Source organism: Petaurus breviceps, unplaced genomic scaffold, assembly GCF_028583685.1.
Source record: "Petaurus breviceps papuanus isolate PSGF00001 unplaced genomic scaffold, PetGlider_PUasm1.0 174, whole genome shotgun sequence".
NCBI lineage: Eukaryota > Metazoa > Chordata > Mammalia > Diprotodontia > Petauridae > Petaurus > Petaurus breviceps.
In genome coordinates, this window is record NW_027185761.1 from 36750881 (window position 1) to 36767319 (window position 16439).

Here is a 16439-nt window from a genome sequence, read left to right on the forward strand (position 1 = left end):
AGATGATTATTTTTATAACACCTGGCTCAGTACAATAAGTCATCTTGGGGAACCTACAAAACAATGGGAAATAAGCAGGCAATTCAAATGGAAAACCAAGTAGACAATAAAGAATGATTCCTTTCAAAAGACAGTCTTGTATGTAAAAATGGAAAATCTGCTAACAATAGAGATATGTAACAAGTTTAGTGTAAAATAAATGACACAGATGATTGCCCCTTATTTCTATTGCAGTTATTGCACAAGCAAACAGATTCCTGCATTGGTGTTAGGCCAGGAACAATGTATGAGATCATGCTGGGGAAGAACACACTAAGAATAAATGCCCAAAGGAGGGGTCTTAATCTTAGAATTTATTTGAAGTTCAAAAAAGTCTAAAGTCCTGAGGGGTTGACCAGGGATTATGAGATTATACAAAACACACATCAAACACACCCAAACCAATTATTTTAGGTGGAGGGAAAATCCAAAGAAACTGAAAGATTGATTTTAGGAAGCTTACTTTTTAAGGGGAAAAAAAAGCCTTTGAAAAACAAAATCAACTTCCAATTCAAAATTTAACTTTCTATATAAGTAAATTATGGATTTAATTACATATATATAGATATGATATACATAATAATATCTATAATTTACTTATTCGTAAGTAATATATATATATGTAAATTTTTTTCTAATTTACTAATCATGGATAAAACACCATTGTGTTACCTAATGAGAATTGTACATTCTTGCACATGAATTACTGAATATTCTGAATGTTCTCAACTCACAAGAAATTTGCAAAGAATTGAAGTGAATGATAGAGTCACATAAAGCTCCCTTCACCAGAGGGAGGAAGGGGAAATGTGAATAGAGGCAGCCAAAGTACCTCTATATCCATTCTTATCTCATTAAATCTAGACTGGTGCCTACAAAGATGCCATGGTCTACGTATCCTGGCTTGTCACACTAATGAAGGTTTCCAACTTCCTTTGTCCTCCTGGGTATAACAGAATGCCAACCTTAATCACTAAAAGCCACTTAGAATCAGCTTACAGTAACAGGTATCACTAATTTTCTAGGAATCATATGCGCTGCTACATCTCTCAGAACAGAAAAAAAAATGATAGACTAGAAGACAAGTATATCTCCTTATATCCTTCTTGCCATGTGTAAGCAGGTATTTCTATACTACTGGTAAGGCCCACAGTTTTAACTAATCTGTTTCTTGAAATTTGTGGGGATGGGGGAATTTTCAGAGGGTTTCGAGCGAGGTTCCTCTTACATTAATAGGACAGGCTAAGCTAAAATATTCATAGAGTTAAATTATCTATTTACCTGCAGGTGGAGTTTCATGATAGTCAGAAGGATCACTTGGTAGACTCCTTCCCACAGCATTTACACCTATCACACGGAACTGGTATTTTACATATGGTGCCAATGATAACAGGGCTGTCGTTTCATTTCCTTGAATTTTAGTCAATTCAGCCCACTTTCCTGGTTCATCTTTATTGCCTTCAAACTCTATAATGAACTCTAGGAGGAAAAAGCATGGTCACAGAATCAGACATACTTATGCACAATAAAATATATTCCTTCCTGAGTGATACAAAAATTAAAGTGAAAATGGCCCCTCAGTCATGTCTCATAATGTTGCAAAGAGGAACTTTACATCATTAAAAAAAATTTTTTTCATTGTGAGGCATAATGAAAAACTGAGATTATTGGAGTATTTTCTACCAGTTATGGCACTATTGTGGCTATCTCCAGCTTCCCAAGTCAACCGCACACTCCTGTTATGCCTTTCAGAGAGATAGAGATTTTCTGGTGGATCAGGAACATCTGGATAAAAATTTAAAGAAAAGAAAATACATTATCACAAAGTAATTGATGTGTGTGTGTGTGTGTTTTCTTTTAGTAGACTTGACTAGGATCACACCACTAGTAAGTATATGAAGCATAAGCTGAATAAAATTCTTTCTGTCTTCAAGGTAGAATTCTATCCACTGAGTTACTTAATTACTACTATATCCTTTACACATATATCAAAAAAAAAAATTCTCCAGTAATTCCTTAGAAATATCTGACAAATTATTTTCACAAATTAGGAAATAAGTTCACAAATGCATATTATAATGCACACATATATGTATGTGTGTATGTATGGATATATATAGTATGCCTATATATGTATGTATATACATACACACACGATAGCTTCTCAAAATGTGACCAGTGGCAACGAGGGCTCAATCCTCTCTTGTCTTAGGAAAAAAGGGAAATTATCCCTTTTTCACATTTTAGTATTCTTTAGAAAGGTTTGGTTTAAATTAACAGGATGATAAATTTAGAATTAGATATGAACTTTGTGGTCATTTAATTTATGCCCCCTTTGTAGAGAAGAGAAAACTCAAGGTCAGAAAAGCACACTAGGTCATATAGGCTGTAAGTAGCAGGGCTCAAATTCAGGAATTTGTCTTCGGAATCCAAGTTGTCTTTCCATTGCCCCACACTGCCTACAATTGTGCAGACACTGTGTGTGCACAGGCCCATGTAGTGTGAGGAGGTGCCCACCAGAGCATGGCACACATCTGAAACTAAAATCTATTCACTCTTATGTAAAGAGAACAGAATGAAACTAAGATGGATGGACTTGCAGAAAAGAGTTGAAAGGAGAGCTGCCTCAGAATATATCATCCAATTTGCCATGAACTGTCATATTTTTATGGGGGGAATTAAGCATGTGTTTTTTTTTTAATTTTTGAAATTTTTTTAGAAAAAATCAATTAATCAATGTAGTGCATATCATAGGACAACCTTATGGAGAACTATGATAGATTTATAATTGTATTATACAACCATTAAGATAAAGATTAAAATAGTTCAAATATGTATATCTGTATTTGTTTATAGACATTTATGTTATACAGAACTTTTAAAGATATTTAGAAATAACATCTCCATATCCCAACACCAATAAATTAGTTTCTTTTTTTAATGAAAAAAGTAAATAAGAAAGAAATAGGTTGATTAATTTAAGTGAATAGCAGCTGTGATTTTATGAATTTGTCTCTTTGTATACTTGGCAGGAATTACATGGAGAAAAAGAAATCACATATGTCTTGTTTATATCTGAGGAGGGGGTACGTAAGTAAATGTGAGGTAGGAAATCATATAGGAATTCATAGAACAAACAATTTAATACTGCAATAGACCTTACGGCTTATCTACTTAGTTTAACCACTCATTTTACATATAAGGAAATTGAGGCCCATGTCCAGTTAAATAAACAATGTAACCACAGCAGTAAAATAGAGCCAAAATTTTAACAAACCCCTTCTGGTACACAGCCTGGAGACCTAATAAAGGGTTTCAACTGCCTTTGTCCTCCTGGTGTGAATGTCAACATTGACCACTAAAGACCTGTTCTGGTTTTGGAATCAGAAGGCTGGGTATCTGCTATATATTACATATCCTGCATGAGCCTCAGTAAGCTCCTCTGTAGAAATGAGGCTGATACACATCACCTTTTTGTTCTTTTCCATTTATATGACTGGGATCCTCTGATCTTTGTGAAAGATCACCAGTTATGTGACCTCAGAAGAGACACACAAATTGTCTAAGTCTCATGTGGAAAAATGAAAGGGCTGGGTGAGATGGTCCTTAAAGCTCTTCCCGGTACCCAATCTGAATCCCAAAGATCCTTTGACCTCAAGTCCAGCGTGCCATGCTGCTTACAATAAGCCCGAAATTGAACACATGAGCATAAGGAAGTTTAATCATCTTCTAACTTCATAAAGTGAAAAAAACAAAATTGGAAATAAAGCTTAAAAATACAGGGAAACAGCATTTTAGATCTATTGTTATGAAAATAATTTAATCAGGAATGAAGAGGTAAATACAAATATATTTCTTCCTATGATGAACAATGACAGACTTACCAAGGACGGTCACTTGAGTTGCAGCCATTGCCCTATCAAGAGTAGTATTAGCAAGGCAGGAGTACAATCCTTCATCCTCTAAAGTGACATTTGATATAGTCAGCTTGTCTCCTTCAATAATTATCCGGCTGAAAAGAAAATCGCAATTATGAAAAAAAGGAAACAAATATCCAGAAACAAATGCTATAATATTCTGAATATGATTTCATGGAAGCTCATCATTGGGGGTAATAAATTTCTCCTCCAGGAAAGAGAATAATGCAGGAAAAATAGAGAAATAAAAGATAAATTCAGGGAATAATAAGTAATCCAATTTTGTTAAAGCATAGTCTATTCAGGAGAATGCCTTAAGATATGACTGGAAAGATAGATTGAAACACATTGAGAAAGGCTTTGAATGTGGATCCTGTATTTTATCCACTTAGCCAGGAGGAACAGGCTTTGGAGAAGAGTAGTTATATGATTGTTTTGGGAGTTGTGTGAAGAAAACAGAATTGAAAAAATAACAGATGTGAGACGGTGAGACCAATTTGTGGCTATTGCAATAATTCAGATGATGAGCAATGGGAACTGGAGTTTGGGGTATTTACTGTACAAGGGAAAAGTATGAAGCAGATGTAATAAATACGTTAGAGAAAATTGATCATTGCATTGACATGTAGGAAGAAGAAAAAGAAATACTCAAGGATAAAACCAAGGTTTTAAAGTTGAATGACTGAGAAAGTGGTTATATAATTACCAATAGGGAAATTCAGAGGAGGGATGTGTTTGAGTTGGAATGATAACTATAATAAGTTTAAGTTTGTACATATTGAATTTGAGGTACCAATAGAACACCTAGGTGATCTGTAAGCAGTTAAAATAAAAATTGTAAAAATTCCATTGTAATAATGGAAAAAGCTCATGATTAGAAATAAGGATGTCAGTCTTGTTGCTGTCAATGATTTGTAATTTTTGAACAGTACTCCTGGTATCACAGGATGGTATCTTGACTTGAGTATTAATTGGATTGTAAGTGGGGCAGAGTGGTACAAGATCATCAGTTTCGTTTTCTTCTAGAATCATGGAATTCCCACGTCAAGACAAAAGTCAGGATTGTTGAGATGCCTTGGAATGCAGTGGATGACCTTGGTGTCTTCAGTGTCTGACCAATTTCTGAGCACCCCCTAGCACTTGCTTCATCCATCCACCTTCATGGCCTTTGGAACAAATTGTTCTCCTTCACCCATTCTGCCAGAGGAAATCTTTACAAGCTTGGAGCAGAAATTCCCTTAACTCACTGATGGGATTGGGGTCAACTGGTAACCTTCAACCTGGTTTAGCCCATCTACCAAGACAGTTTTACTGAGATGTGGATACTGTGCATGCTACAGCTTCTTAGAACCACAGCTGAGAGTGAGTAGGATGTGAGTCTTAGTTGTATAGAGGCAGCATGGCCATTGAATAGAGAGAATTGGAGGCAGTTGAGAAGAGAGAAAAATACAGTACCTTTAATGAGAATTATACTCAGGGACCAAACTTAAGAAAAGAAACAAGGGAAAGTGAATGATGAATAGCCAAAATTAGGAGAGCTAAAGGAAACTAGCATCATAGAGAGGAGGGTGGAGAAAGAATCAAGGAGGCAGTAGTCAAGAAGAATTAATATTTTAACAAATTTGAGAATAACTTTGAAAAGGCTAAAGGATTTGACAATGAGGTGTCCAATATTAACCTTGAAGAGATTAGTTTCAGTAGTAATGGTACATCCAAACAGAGGTTAGAATCCTAAGGAATGAATGTGGAGGTGGAGGGAATAGGAACTGACTGTTTTTTTTCTATAAACTTGTCATCAAAGGAAGGACATGAGAAAAGATGATAATTTAAGTGATGTTATTGCTTAAATCTTAAATATTTTATGACTTCGGAGGAAAAGCAGGCAAGAAAGGGAAAGATGGATAATATGGAGCTGAGAAAGAGATGACCAATTAATGGGACAGTATCCTATGTTATACAAGATGGGTTTGGCTCATGGGGACAACTGCAGAGGTTACATCCTGGAAAAGAAGGGCCACCACATTTTCTGAAACTTGAGGAAGTGAAGATGACCCAGTAAAATTTTTGAGATGGGGTGGGTGGAGAGTCACAATAATAGCTGATATGTGGATAGTGATTGGATTAGATCTGTAAATTAATAAATATAAGTATCTCATATATGAGATAACTACATCTGTCAATTCAGGTCATCATCTCTGAAGCTCAGAGTCATAGAGATCTTCTCAGACTATCAACAATATAAGTGATAAGCCTAGGTTCACATAGTCACATTATGTCAGTGACAAGACTAGCACTCAGGTCTTCACAGCCCCAAATCCAGTTCTATCCCCTACTCTGAGTTTCTCTAGTTTACATTTATACAGGACATCAAGGTTTGCACAGGGTTTACATAGTTCATTTATTTGATCCATGTAACAGCTCAGTGAATTATCTCTGTTTTGAAAATGAGGAAACTGAGGCTGTTACCCAGGGTAATAACTAGTATCTGAGGCAAGATTCAAATTCAGATCATCCTGACACCAACTTTAATGCTTTATCCACTCTACCACTGAGCTTTCTCAACAAGACTTAGAAACTGATAGGATGTGGAGTATGTGGAGACAGTGAGGCATCAGATATCTCTTGGTCACAAACCTAGGTGACTGCCTGGAAGGAGGTGCCCTGCAAATAAACGATGGAATTTGGAAGAGGATTGAACTCCAAGAGTTTGAAAAAAAGGATGGGCTTGATTTTGGACATATAGCACTAGAGACTGATTTTCATTCTTCCCACAATCATGCTGCCTCCAACTAAGACTCTTAATATATTCCTGAAACATATGTGATTCCTTTGATTTTTTTTTATATCCCAAATCAGAATGTTTGGTGTATTACAATGATAGTTTCACAGTACTAGATACTGTGAGAAAAAAAATACATTATCTTCAGCAAAAAGTTGGCAGGTTTTATAATTCTTCCTAATTAAAACACACAAAAGCATCAGATAAATGTTCTCTTCTCCATATATAAATGTCACCTAAAAAGTATATCATGCTATTCTTTCTTAGGATTCTTTTATTTAGGAATAATGGACCTCAGTGTATATATCTTGTTCCTTATGTATTGAAAATGATATTCCTAAATAATAGGAACATTTTCCTTCTCTCTAAATATATAAGCATCACAGAAGCCATCAAGTCGAACCTCTACATTTTGCATATGAAAAATTATCATCCAGTGGATAGAGCACCAGGCTTGGAGTCAGAAACTTACTACCTATTTAACCCTGTGCAAGTCACTTAACCCTGTTTATATTAGTTTCCTCATATTTAAAATTAGCTGGAGAAGGAAATGGAAAATGAAAACTCCAAATGGGGTCCAAATAGTCAAACACCTGAACAACTGAACAGCAACAACAAGACTTGGAAAGGTATGTTATCTGCGTAAACATCAACAAGATCATGATAATATAAAGATGATGATGGAGAAAAGCAAGATTAAAAAGGAGGAGGGAAAGCAGAATTGCTAGCTTTTAGAGATCTAGTTAAAGGTTTCAGCAGAGGGGCGGCTAGATGGTGCAGTGAATAGAGCACCGGCCCTGGAGTCAGGAGGCCTGAGTTCAAATCCAGCCTCAGACACTTGACACAATTACTAGCCGTGTGACTTTGGACAAGTCACTTAACCTTAATTGCATTCCAAAAAGCAAAAAAAAAAAGTTTCAGCATACTTTGTGGATACTAACTTATCTGGCATTCAAAACAACCCTGTGGAGTAATGGCTATTTTATTCTCATTTTATAGATGAGGAAACTTAGACTGATAGGAGTCATGTGAATTGCTCAGAGTAACACAAGTAAGTATCTGAGGCCAGATTTGAATTCAAGTGTTCCAAAATCCAAGAACAATACATTATCCACTGTGCCACCTAGCTATCTCTAGGAAATAACAGAGATGTGATTTGAATAAAGGTCCTCTGCCTTCAGTGCTGGTGCTCAAAATATTTCTTCAGAAATAGTAGAAAAAAGGGGCGGCTAGGTGGCACAGTGAATAGAGCACCGACTCTGGAGTCAGGAGGGCCTGAGTTCAAATATGGCCTCAGACACTTAACACTTACTAGTCACGTGACCTTGGGCAAGTCACTTAACCCCAATTCCCCATCCAAAAAGAAAAAAAAAGTAGAAAAAACCAAATATTGCTTTCTATATATTCTACTGCATCTCTGAAACATTCATGCTCCACAAAAATATTTTTCTTGCAACAGATTGTCCAGAAAGACAAACAGAAAATCATTAATGTTGACAAAACAACTTCCTGGAGATGCCCAACAACAGAAAATGAGCCTAGCTATCTCTGTTACTCCAAATTGAAAATTGTAGATATTTACTAAACATTTTGTAGACATTCTTGTCAACTATAGTGCTTAGAGGGCGATGTGTCCTTTTACTTTTTCTTGTCCCTTGACAAATGTTCATTTATCTCTTCAGATACCTAAGTAAAGGCTACTTATAAGGTGCTATATGTAGACCATCTCATAGTTGATAGATTAGGTCAGTCTAACTATTTTCTAATAAAGAAATCTGCAGAAAAAAAAACAAGAGTATATAATTTTGGTAGAAAAAAAACAAGCTTAACAGTGCTACCTTTTCTACAAACATTGGGAAAGAGATCATTGAGATATTTTAGGTTTATTTTTTCATCATATTTAATAACTGCTTAATTCTCAACTTTCCTCCCAAAGTGCAAAGCCTCTTACCTTCTGTGTAAGTTACCATCTAATAGAGGATGCATCCCCATTGATTACCTGATATCTTCAGTTCCATTAGCTTCAAGGGCTTCCCCGTCTTTACTCCAAGATAACTTCAAACTGTGCTTCAAATGTGAATCACACTCTGTCTCACAGTGCAAGACTAGTAAGTGTGACTTGACGATATTAGGATTCAGTGGGGAAATGGTAAGGTTTGTAGCATCTGGGAAATCACACAGAGACATTGTTTAGAATTGGATTCAGTTTTAATGACGCCATTGTCTGATGAACATGGAAAGTGCTTATGCCAGGTTTGCTACTGTTATTTTCTTGACTTCATTTATTGTTGTTATTAACTTCCTGAGAGGAAATGGGAAGTAGCAGAGAAAAGGCCTTTGCACCAGGAATAGCTGTGTTCAGTTTCTGTCTGAAACTCAAACTGACCATGTAATGCTGGTCAAGTCACATGACCATTCAGTACTCCAGGCAAATCTCTAGGACTGTATATTGCAGAACAGTGATAATTTGGATTGCTGAAGTGGAAGAGGTATTCTTAATCAGAAATATAGACTAAAAAGAAAATAAAATTCAATGGCATCCCATTCAAGGGAGGACAACCAGAAGGTATGTAGACAATTGTTAAGAGATCAAAATTTTAGCTAATCATTAGATGATTTCCCCTCTAAAACTTTACAATAAAGTAAGATAAGGCATCTAATTTTTCACTGGATTTCCAGATGTGGACAATTGAAAGCCAAATGGATATTCAAATGAGAAAATATATGGATAAGTGTTTCCATTCTTTTATAACTGGATGGTATCAAAAATTTAATGAAGTGGTCTATAATTTTATTTTCTAAAATTTAATTTATTAACTTATTAAACTTGTATTTAATGTTTATGTGAAAATCAGCAGTTAAGTTGATCATTATAAGAGAACAGCTATCAAAATGGAGTGGGCTAAATATATAATAAAAACTGATAATAGAAATTTAGTTAAAATTCAACATAAGTGAGTGTTTTGGAGTGAAAACAAAATGCCATTTCTGATGACAGTATCAGGGATGGGATGGAACCTAACATCTGGATGACATTTGAAGGGGTATGGTGCCTTCCCCCATTTGGTGTCAGATATAGACTGGATATTGGGATGGGTTTAACCCAATCTGGCATTTCCAATATGATTATATATTTTGTAATCTATATAATCTCCCCAAAATGTGATTAAAAGTAAAAGATTTAGTAAACTTAGTTGTTTAGAATGTGTGTGTAATAGACTGAAAGAGATAAATGCAACCAAACAAATACGTATACATCTACACATTAACATCTTATATCTAACTTCCATTTCAATGTATGAACAAAATTCCAAATGAAAAATATTATCTCTAAGTTTGGTTTAATTTGAAATAGATACAAAAATTTGGTTAATGATGTGAATATATGCACATAGCTATGTTTATACATATGACATATTTATAATTTCAAAAAACATGCATATGGAACTTTACAGTTTGCAAAGTGCTTTACATATATTATCTCATACTCACAATAACCCTGTGAGGTAAGTGCTGTGACTATTCCGGCATATAGATAAAAGAATTGAGGCTAATAGATTGATTTCAGGGTAACAGAGCTAATATCTGAGGAAGTATTTGAATTCAAGTTTTCCTGACTCTAAGTGTAGCATTAAATCCATTGTACTAGTATATACACACATGCATACATAACACATTCCTATGCATTTGCATGTATCTCTGTAGGTATATACATATGCAGATAAAGAGAGAGGGAGAGAGAGAGAGAGAGAGAGAGACAGATAGACAGACACACACACACACACATACCTAAGTGCATCACACAAACATTTGAATATTTAAATACATACATTTTCTCAGTGTGATTTTAACACTTAAAGGATTTCTAGAGTAAGATGATTCCTTGCATCATGTCAGACAGACACTAAGTAGTTAAGTAATTAGCCAGAGGTCACACTCACAATTTCTTTGTCAATATGTTAGCTGTGACACTTAAAATCAGTTTTGAACCTGGTAGTTGATATCAACTCAGAGCATATGTAGATGGATATTCACATACTCACTTCCTTCCTTTGGGAAAGACATCAGGCAGGACAGGCACACACACACCTATACATGTGTGCATGCACACACATACACACACACACTTCCACAAAGTCCTGATCCAGTATCTCAGTTTGGTGTAGAGGTGACCCAAGGCTGTACCAATAGAATATATACCTTAGTATTAGACTGTCTGTTTTGGTAAGTATTGGCTTATGAGCAATAGGTTGACCACTTGGTGATGAATTTTTGGGTCATGACAACCCAAGAAACAAAAAAATATGCAAAGTATGAAGTCCTCTTCTGTTTCTTCAGTTATAACATATGAGTGGTGTGAAAGGAACAAGGTGCTAAAAACACAGTTTGTAGGCCATCTATACTTTTGAATCTGAGGGGTAATTCCCTATATGTAAGATCTTTGCCCAGTAGCCAAGGAGATATATTGCTAGAAGTGCTGAAACATATGAATCTTTACTTTCTTGTTATCCATCAAACCAGAAGAAAAAAATGGAAATAACAGTTAACTGGAAAGAGTTCTCCCAGATGATCCTTTGAGAGACATATAGAGAAGCAGACTGAGTAAATTTTCTCATATTTCCAAAGGCAAGAAGAAACACAATTTCAGGAATATCTTTCCTCTCATACTGTAGTTCTGATGATATGTTTAAAAAGTTCTAACGATGAAAATAATTATAATTTATGCACTTAGTTACTTAAGAGAAGGAGGTAGAAAAATTCTATGAAGAACTGAGAAAGACCCTACAAATTAAATTCATATACACTCAGATATTTGATGCCTTCAGAAAAAAAGGTAGAAGAAACAGAAGATGATGTGAAATATATGGGAAAACATGATTATAAAGGAAAAGAGACATTTCAGAGACTATGCAGAAGCCTCGTGTGTTTAAATCATGATTAATTTGAGAAAAACAATTGCTAGCCACTGGATATTGTGAGAAGTAACAACCTTGGAAAAATAGAGATTTTTATTATATTATAATTTGTTGTTAGGAAAAAAAAGCCTTGATATTTATGTGGCAATCATCACTGAATCTTTGCTCTTTCTAAAGTCAGATTTACCAGGGCAAAGATCAGAATTATAAAAAAATTAAGAATAAACCATAATGAGGAAAATATGTATATGTATATGTGTGTATGTGTGTGTATGTGTATGTATTGTAGCATTTACTTAGAGCCTTAATGTTTGGAAAATACTTTACACATGCTATCTCACTTGATCCTCACAACAGCACGGTGAGGGTGGTGCCATTATTATCTTCATTTAACAGAGAAGGAAACTGAGATTGAGGGACATATGCTGGGTTGCACAGCTAGTGAGTGTCTGAGACCCAAGTCCAGCACTTCATCCATTCTCAGAACTTAGCTATGTTCTGTAGTCAATCATGCACAATTGGAAATGAACATCATGAATGACAGCAACATTAATCACAATAATTTTATACTGAAGTGCAATCATTTTTAATCCATTTCCCCAACAAGACCAAAAGATCACAGGCAGTGCTGTAGCGTGCAAACATAAGATTTAGTTGCCAAGGCAAGAGAGATGTCAGCCAAGAGAACATTGGTTTAGAATATAAATTAATGGGAAAGTCTTACAGAGATGGATGATGGATGCTTGTGAGCAGTATCTCCTCAGAAGACAAAGCAAAAACATTTTAGAGGAAGACTAGCAAGAGATCCAACTAAACAAAGTCATCCCTAGGACATTTAAGGATAAAGGCAGAAAGAAGACTTCATACGGAAGGAGAAAAAACCCCTAAAGATCTGTAAAGATTACAATATCAAACATTTTCACCATCAACAATTGGGAAAACCCCAAACATACAAATCACATGCTTCAAATAAATGTATTTAAGAGGCAGAAACAGTATCAAAGAAAAGAAAGATCGGCAAAGTCTGACTGGACCAAGTATATACAGATTAGATATAGAGGAGAGACAATTATGAGAGCACCGAGGGATCAATACTCAAAGTACCTGAAGGAGGCAGGAATACCAAGCACATTAAAAAAAAAGTAACCAAACTTTAGACCTTATAATATCTCCAATTCTCCATCCTCAAACAAACAAACAAACAAACAAAGACAACTGAGAAAAACATATCAACACTTACCAACATATATATCTACTCTGCTATCAATATACCATTTTTTATAAGACATCTACACATATAAGTGGCATCTTCAGTGAAAGTACTAAAAGGGGACAAGTAGGCTTTCATGATAATTATTCAGCATTAGACCACACCTTTATCATATTCATAATTAACTGAATGATGCAAAGAATAAACTATTATATTGTGCATATTTGTTTTGTTGATTGTGAGGCTGAAATCACATTTGGTTTGATAGATCAAAACTATCTTAAAATGCCTTTTCCAAAAAAAATCTCTATTGCATAATTAAAAAATCATTCAGTTGCAAAAAAAGCAAAACAGAAATAATATTATTCAATCACTCTCTATCATAAACATATAAGGAGACCCAAAATTAGATAGGTGGATGGATGGATGGATGGATGGATAGATGGATGGATAGATAGATGGATAGATAGATAGATGGACAGGTGGATGATAGATATTCTTCAAAGCTGTATGCCACTGTATTCTAGGAAATCTAGCACAGTGTTCAAGGTGAAGAAGGTTACATTGTGGATGTTTATGTCCTCCAAATGTTATTCTCTGCAGATTGTATAGATTTTTTTAAGCAACTGGGGTTAAGTAACTTGCTCAAGGTTACATGGCCAGGTGTTTCTGGGTGGGTGCTAAGTGTCTGAGCCCGGATTTGATCCCAGATCATCCCGACAATGGGGCCAGTGCTTTTACTCACTGTGCTACCTGGCCACCCCAATTGTGTAGATTTTGTCAAGCTCCACAACCCTGATGTTCTATGACCACTGAAAAGAGGATGAACTAACTGGCTACCATAGGAAATATCAATTTAATGACTCATGTCCAGTGCCCAGATTACGACACATGTTTGGCTGGAAAACCTATAAAGATTGGTCATCAGTAACCAGTATCTGTGTATGCAGATTATATAGTTCAACTGATCAGTAAGGATTTATGAGATGCTTATTCTTTGCCAAGCATTTTGTTCAGCACTGAGGATAATTCAACAGAGATGAATTTTCCCTCAACTCAAGAGCTTACATTCTAATGTGGGAAACAGCATTTACCCATCTGAATATATGCAGAATATATAAAAATAAATAAGAGGTCATTTTGGGAGTCAATAATCTGGCAATTGGGGAATTGTGGTGGAGTATGAAAGGCTTTTCAAAGAAGATACCTCTTGAAATGAGTCTTGAAGGATGCCTGGAATTTTGAAATGTTTTGGTGAATATCAAGTGAGTTTCAAGCTCAGGCAAAGAGTAGAGAAGAGGAGAAAAGGAAGATGGAGTTCCATGTATGAGAAACAGTAAATAGACTTGAACAAAGAGTGTGAAAAGGGGAATAAAGCATAAGAAAATGGAGAGGGTTTTAAGGGGCTAAAGTATGAAAAGCTTTAAATTTCAAAGGCGGTTTTATTTATGATCCTAGAGGTAAAAAGGAAGCACTAGAGTTTGTTGTATATATGCATGAAATGATCAGCTGTGGCATTTAGAAAAATCACTTTGGAACTGTAGGGGAAGAGAGATTGGAGTGGGAGGAGGTTTGAGATAGGGTGACTAAAAAAGGTTATCACAGAAGTTTGGGGGAGTAACAATGAATGTTTCAACCAAGGTGGATAGAAGGGAATGTATATAAGAGAAATGACATATTTGGCAACTGATTATATATGAGGGGTGAATGAATATGAAAAGGCAAGAATAGCACCAACATTGTGAATCTGGGTATACTTTTGACAGTAACAGGGGAGTTTGAAAGAAGGACATTTTTGAGGGGAAGGATAATGAATCTTTCTTTGGACATGCTAGATTTGATGCTTCTGAGACATCATGTTTAAAATAGGCAATTGGCGATGTGGGACTGGATCTCAGGAGAGAAACTAGGACTGTATATATCAATCTTAGAGGCATTACATAGAGATGTTGATTGAACCCATAAGAGTGGATGACATCACTAAGTAAGAAAATATAGAGAAAGAAAACCAGGGACAAGGCCTTAGGCAACATCCAGAGGTAGTAAATGAGACATAAATGACTGATCAGCAAATGAGATCATGAAGACTCATTTCAACAGGAGAGAGGAGAGGTCCAAGTCCAAAAAAGAAAGAGGAGAGAGTATGCAGGAGAGGAGAGTCAAATTCAGCAGAAAGGTCAAGGAAAATAATGACTGAGGACAGGTCATTAGAATTGGAGTTTAAAAGCTCATTGATGACTTTGGAGAGAGGAGTTTCAGCTGAATGATGAAACTAAAGATAAACAATTGAGAATTAAGAAAAGTCCAAAGGAAGGAAACTGAAACATCAAAGGAGGTGGGTTTTTCAAGCAGTCAAGCTGACAAAGGAAGGAGAGATAGAGGATGATTGTGGAATGACGGACCCTATTTAGCATCTTCTGAAGTTTCAGGGAGATTTCAACATGTTTATACTCATCACAGTCAGAAGCAATAGAAATGAAGACACTGACAATTAAATAAAATAAGGGAATGATAGTAAATGGGCCTTCTTGGAACTGAATAGAAAGAGTAAGAAAACTTTTGAGAACTGACAAAGGTCCATTAATGACTCCAAGCTTCCTAAGGAAAGAAAAGCAAAGCTTTTTAACTCCAACATTCTCGCAGTGTTGCTGCATAGCATTAAGGCATACAGAATAAGAGTTTCCAAATAATTAAAAATTGATATTAGAGAACAATAGAGAGGCACATGATAGGCATACATAGGGTGTCACATATGACCAATGAGGAACTTTGAAGAATAGTAGTAAAATATATTATCACGTAAAGGTGAGATAGGAAAAGACAATGGGGAAAGGTGTCGGTAGACAGGTAACTATCCAGAGTGCTCCACAGGCACCCTTAAAATAACAGGAGAAAGGAAAGAAAGCCTCTTCTAGCACATTGGGTGGACTCCCTGGGTGAAAAATTTGTGGGAAGGTATGGACAAGAGTCACATGAAATAGACATGGATGGGTCATGATCTACATGATCAGTCAGTTTCCATATAAATTATATCACAACTCACACCTCACATTTCACACACATGCATACAAACAAACACGTATACACACATACTGTGCCAATGTGTGCATACAAAGCTTTGCAATAACCATGTGCACATGCATGTAAATTTATACATACATATACATGCATCTTTCTATCTATTCTACTATGTGTCAGACACTGAGCTAAGTACTTTACAAATATTATCTCATTGGATTCTCACAATGATCCTGTGAGGTTGGTGCTGTTATCATTCCCATTGAACAGTTGAGAAAACTGTGGCAAATACAGATTAAGTGAGTTGCTGAGGGTCACATGGTGTCTGAGGGTGGATTTCCTGACTCAAGGTCTAGTGCTCTGTGTACTGTGCTTTAAGTTGATAGAGAAGTTTTAAAAACTTCTCCAGATATTTTAAAACATAAAAAAATAAAAATAGCCCAAAAAGTGATAAAGTATTAAAAAGCAAAAGCAAAAAAAGAGTCTGATTATCATAGGAACCCAATTTCAGCAGAGGGCACTTACACACACATACATACCTACAAAGAAAGACACACATC

At 35.6% G+C, this 16439-nt stretch overlaps 1 protein-coding gene across 5 annotated transcripts in view; it reads right to left on the reverse strand.

Annotated features, from left to right (window-relative positions):
* The window catches only part of CHL1 (cell adhesion molecule L1 like), a 279616-nt gene that overhangs the window by 38848 nt on the left and 224329 nt on the right, over positions 1-16439 (reverse strand). For all 5 annotated transcript variants that reach the window (XM_069084078.1, XM_069084075.1, XM_069084080.1 and 2 more), the window contains 4 exons: positions 8735-8900; positions 3924-4051; positions 1723-1824; positions 1321-1518 (listed from right to left, as the gene is read on the reverse strand). In XM_069084078.1, coding sequence (XP_068940179.1) covers positions 1321-1518; positions 1723-1824; positions 3924-4051; positions 8735-8900 — 594 coding nt within the window. The remainder of the gene's footprint in view (positions 1-1320; positions 1519-1722; positions 1825-3923; positions 4052-8734; positions 8901-16439) is intronic.